Source organism: Rhagoletis zephyria, unplaced genomic scaffold (genome assembly GCF_001687245.7).
Source record: "Rhagoletis zephyria isolate East Lansing unplaced genomic scaffold, Rhagoletis_zephyria_1.1 Rzeph_scaffold_00013, whole genome shotgun sequence".
Lineage (NCBI taxonomy): Eukaryota > Metazoa > Arthropoda > Insecta > Diptera > Tephritidae > Rhagoletis > Rhagoletis zephyria.
In genome coordinates, this window is record NW_016157097.1 from 381,036 (window position 1) to 386,130 (window position 5,095).

A 5,095-nucleotide genomic window follows, 5' to 3' on the forward strand; every position below is an offset into this window, starting at 1 on the left:
CAAAATGTAGACGCGTAAAAAACATACCTTTGAGTGTGACAAAATGTAGACGGCGTCGTTTTCCAATTTTGTATGGGAAACAACAACACCACAGATTTTACGGTTAGAAAACGTCTTAAAATGTAGACGTCTACATTTTGAGACACTATTTGGAACGAACTGTGAACACCCCATATGTCATGCTTAGGCTATCTGCACACTTGTCGTCCAATCATAGTTGAGTTATCGTCTCGCCCTGAAATTTTGAGCCGAGCACATGCATTTCAAAGGAGATCTGCACACTTGTCGTTATCGGCTTGTTATCGGCAAATCGTAGAAGATGCAGAAACGGATAAGTCCGGCACTGTCGTTTGCTAATCGTTGTGCACGCATTGTTTGTCTACATTTTATGGGGATAAATTAGTGAAAAAGTTAATATTTGCATCAAAATTGCATAAAAATTAGTATTTTTTGCATAAAATCTTTGGAAATTATTAAAAAGTGGATAATTGCATCAAAATTCAATAAATGTGAGCGTTTTAGCTATAAAATATTACGAAATTGTAAAAAGTCCCTGTGTGCATGCACAAAACACATTTCAGGAAAAGACAAGAAGAGATGTTACTGCAAAATGATGTCTAGAATTGTTGCAGCAAAGTCTATATTTTAATAATTGCAGGTTTTTGTAAATATTTCGCGAAAATATCAACCAGAAAAACAGAAAATACCTTCTCCAAGTGAATTTTTAGACGCCAAATGAATTGAAATATCACGACCGAGTGTGCGAAAGTGTAGTCGTAATGTAATCGTAGCATCATGATTGTGACGATGAAGCAACTATGATTGGACGACCAATGTGCAGAAAGCCTTACAGGATACTTGACTCAAAATTATCGATTACTCGGTATCGAACGAAAAGTATCGAGTATGCACTTGTATTTACTCGTATCGTTTCATCCCTAAATGCACCTCTGTTGAAATTTTATTGAAAATTCATATTCTCAGCATAATCATTTGCAGAAATGGATATTTGTGGAAATGTTTTGGTGTCAAAAGATGTGCTTAAATTTGCATTAAAGTGTTTATATTGTGAAACAAATATTGAAGAATGGGAGGCGTTCGTTAGTCATATTCAAAGTTTGCACTACACGGGTTATGAGGAACCATGCATTGATATAATAGAACAAGCAGATTGCAAAGAAAACATCGCTTTCGAATGGGTAAAAGAAGAAGCTGTGACACCCACTGCATGCGAACAATCTGAATCAAATGAAAATGGTTTAAAAATGGAAATAGATTCCGATGAGGAATGCCTGCAAACGGAGGTAAGTACATGCAACCTTTAATATAAGGTGAAATTCTTTTAAAATTTTAATTTTTTATATTACCTTACAGCCGATAATAGACATACAAGACCAAGATCCAGTTTCGGATAATGAAAAATTATCAGATTATAATGAAAACTTGGATAGCTCTGATGATGATTCTTCAGATGACTACATTGCAAAAAATAAAAAGCCACCTAAAAAGGTTTGTTTTCTGTACATACATGTAATTTTTTAGCTAAGGAATTAACACTGTGTCATTTTCAGTTCAAACCATCTTTTTATAGGAAAAACAAAAATACATCGGTATTAATTGAACTCTTTGAGAAGGCCCCATGTTTATGGGATCCCAATAACGCTGACTATAACAACAGCACCGCAGGCTCCAACAGTAGGAGGGAAATAATAAAAGAGATGAACAAAACATGCCAAATAACATTAACCAATAAAACACTTTGGGCAAGTCTTCGTGAGTTATATTCTTTATACAAGTTAACGCATAAGAAATCGGAAACAGCATCAACAAAACTGTCCACAGTGGTGCTGGACTATTTGGAGAAGTGTTCATTTCTTTCTGCAGCAAAGGATGACTTTTTAGACATTTTTGAGGATACTCCTAACACAACCACGGTAAGTGCCTTCATAAAAGTTTGCATACAAAATAACAGCTACATATGTATACAAACATTTATTTTCAGAATTTGAGCTTTGCAACTATGAACACGGCAACTATAGCGTTTATCGACACATATGCCCGTTTTCCCGGAATTTATGATACTAAGCATATAGACTTCGGATATGTGCTTTTACGTAAACAGAGGTACAAAGAAATGGCAGATATTCTCAGAGTCGAATACAACGTCGAGTTTACTGACGAAGAAATATACAAAGGTATAGATTACTTGCGTCACTGGTATTTTAAGCTGAAAAGTCGTTTTGGAAAAAATTTGAAACCAACAGATTTGTCAAGCGCAGCACAGTTTTATATTGACAAGTTAAGTTTCCTTCCAGATAGATCGCGCAAACAGAAAATTAAATGTTCAGAATGCGATAAGCGTTTCCAAACTAACACTTTGAAGCAAGTACACCTCTTCAAAGAACACAATATCGGTGACTTACCCTATAAGTGCAAAGATTGCACTAAAACCTTTAGTTCAAATACAGCCTTGAGGGGTCATGAACGACGTAATCATATGGAGAAAGTTCATAAATGTGAGTTTTGTGAACGAAAATTCGCCGTAATAGGAGATTTAAAGCATCACACGCAAATGCATACGGGACACAAGCCCTTCGTATGTGAATTATGTGGAAAAGCCTTTCGCACACGCACAAAGCTCGGATTTCATAATAATGCTATACATACAAAGTTAAGAGCATTTAAGTGCACTATGTGTCCTAAAGATTTCTTGAAAAGTCGAGATCTAAAAGATCACATAAAAGCTCATTTAAACATTCGCGATAAGATTTGCGAGACATGTGGCAAGGGATTTACAAACTCGCATGCCCTGCTCCGGCATAAACAATTACATGCTGAAGTTAAAAAGTTTGGCTGTAAGTTCTGTGAAAAAAGATTCTATCAATTTGTGGGCCTTAACTCTCATATGAAGCACAAGCATGGTGTGTTTCCGCAGAAGAAACTTGAGAAAAAACCTCAAAACACGAAAGCGACTAAACAAGTTGCAAAAAACATGGAAACCACAGAGTCGGTTGGAAGTATTGAAGAAAAAACGGACACTACATTAGCGGCTACAAGTAATGAATGAAGTGTATTTATCTAGATTTTAAATTTTACTAGTATTAAATCATTGTCTTAGTTATAATTGCTTCAATATTAAAGGTTTTCTATGTATTAATGTATCCGTAACATTTACTTAGGTGGTGTGACCACCCAAACCCACCTTAAACGAAAGAGGATGTTAGAAAAGCAGAACTATCCCAATAAACACAAAAAAAATATTTCACCAACCTTGGAGAAATTCATAGTTCTCAAGTTTGATATCCAACATCATTCTCCAACTCATCTCTAACCCACGCGCAGATACGTAAAAAGTGATAGAGATACGTATTTTTAATTATCAAGTGAAAAACTAAAGCTATATAGAGGGGAAAACTGCCAACGAAAAGTAAATAATCTTCAAAGTATCCTCAAATATTCTTGAAAGAAAATAAAACGCGAAGTGAATCAAGTGGCAAAATTACTGTCGGGCTGTATACTGTGAAGTGAATTATTATAATACGATATTGATTAACTACATAATACAAAAGGAGTAATAAAATGAAAAATTAATATTTAAATTCATCTATATATGTCGTTTCAATCAAAAAGGTATAAGGCATTTTACAATTTCAATTTCAGTATTTCAATATGTTTGAGACTAATTGGAGAAATACATTAGAGTTCAAGTTGAGAACTAGCATTTTCTCAACTTGAGGAAAAGTCCTTTTTTCATACAAAGAAAAATGCCCTTTTTGTTGAGAACGCTATGACCTCAAGTTGAGCTCAAACCTAAATGTCTAATGGGTACGATCGAAATGTAGAATAGATATAAACGTAAATTTCGAAGATTGATCGAAAGGAAACGGAACGCAGAATAACAAAGTTGCCAAAAGCGGAAAATTTCGATTCGAATCGAAATGCAGAATAGGGCTGATTATCGCACAGCACGTCTGTAGGCAACAGGCTGTGAGGTATCAAAAATGTCAAAATTCCTTGGACACACGCGAAATAATGGCAATTTTTTCTTGACCGTTTTCTTGAGAGCTGCATACATATTTCTTATTTTAGGCGGACAGAGCAGTCCAGTGTGCGGAGGCCCAATTACTTTGTTCGCTCCCCAATTACGATCGCGAATTACACCATTCCTATGCGCACATTCTTAATTCGATTTGATAGTTCTCAGTCCCTGTGTTTTGATTTTGTTTTTCTGCGCTGCTAATTGATGCAAATTGTAGGTTCTTCCTAAAAATTTATAAGTTTCCGTATTAAATTAGGGATATACACACTGATAACTTTAATTTCTCGTACTCAGAAAAAGGCTAGATTTGATTTGAGAGCTAGTTTCGATAAATTTCCGATAAAAATTTGAGACGGCACCGATTTGATCGTAATTTTTATGGTAATTGGATCTGAACTACCAAGAAATGAGAAAATTCGCTCTCAAAATTTTGAATGGCGAATTACGTAGCTCGATGCGTTATTGGAGTGCGAATCACGAATGAGAGAGCGATTTAAGTACTGGGATGGTGTGGGAAAGCCGTATATCGGGAGCGTTCCTTATCTCCCAGAAATAGTCAGAAAAAGTCCGAAGTAGTCAGATTTAGTCCAAAAAGCGTTCCTTAACTCGGAAATGACAGCAAAAATGGGAGAGCAACATTCAGTGAGAGTGACTCTCATCAGTCCGAAGTAGTCAGATTTAGTCAGAAGAATTTTTGCTTGCAAAATCTTGAAAAGTGTCAAACTCAACTGAATAAAAATTAACGGAAATTAAAGAATACGCATAAAGTGAGAATAATCTAAAAACTAAAAAAAGGGAATTGAAATCGGAAGGAGGCAAAAAATAATTGATATAGTAAGTGTTTATTGTGCTTGTGCTTGTGTGAATGTGTTTTGTACATACATTTCTGTTCTTATTTGACGTTAGTTTTGTTGTTGCCATTCTTTGGACTAAAAATTTGGTTTTTTGCGTTCCTTTACTTTTTCTGTTATTCCCTTTTAGTGAGCGCATTTTGCTTACGCTCTGGCATTTTGACACTTTTCAGATTTTAGTCCAAAAAGATAAGGAATGAACCTA

The 5,095-nt window shown here is 35.2% G+C and overlaps 1 protein-coding gene across 1 annotated transcript; it reads left to right on the forward strand.

The window, feature by feature from the left end:
* The first annotated feature begins 853 nt into the window (after positions 1–853).
* LOC108359873 (uncharacterized) lies at positions 854–3,157 on the forward strand. Its single transcript, XM_017611940.1, has 4 exons — positions 854–1,304; positions 1,375–1,509; positions 1,572–1,934; positions 2,003–3,157. The coding sequence occupies exons 1-4, from the start codon at positions 1,002–1,004 to the stop codon at positions 3,065–3,067; spliced, it is 1,866 nt and encodes a 621-aa protein (XP_017467429.1). The 5' UTR covers positions 854–1,001; the 3' UTR covers positions 3,068–3,157.
* Positions 3,158–5,095: the final 1,938 nt, after the last annotated feature.

What these genes read in the sequence shown, in the direction of transcription:
- LOC108359873 (XM_017611940.1), top strand. Translation starts at nt 1,002, where the DNA reads ATGGATATTTGTGGAAATGTTTTGGTGTCAAAAGATGTGCTTAAATTT. An exon ending in ATAAAAAGCCACCTAAAAAG is followed by an intron (nt 1,510 to 1,571) that starts GTTTGTTTTCTG and finishes TGTCATTTTCAG; the next exon opens with TTCAAACCATCTTTTTATAG. An exon ending in ATACTCCTAACACAACCACG is followed by an intron (nt 1,935 to 2,002) that starts GTAAGTGCCTTC and finishes ATTTATTTTCAG; the next exon opens with AATTTGAGCTTTGCAACTAT.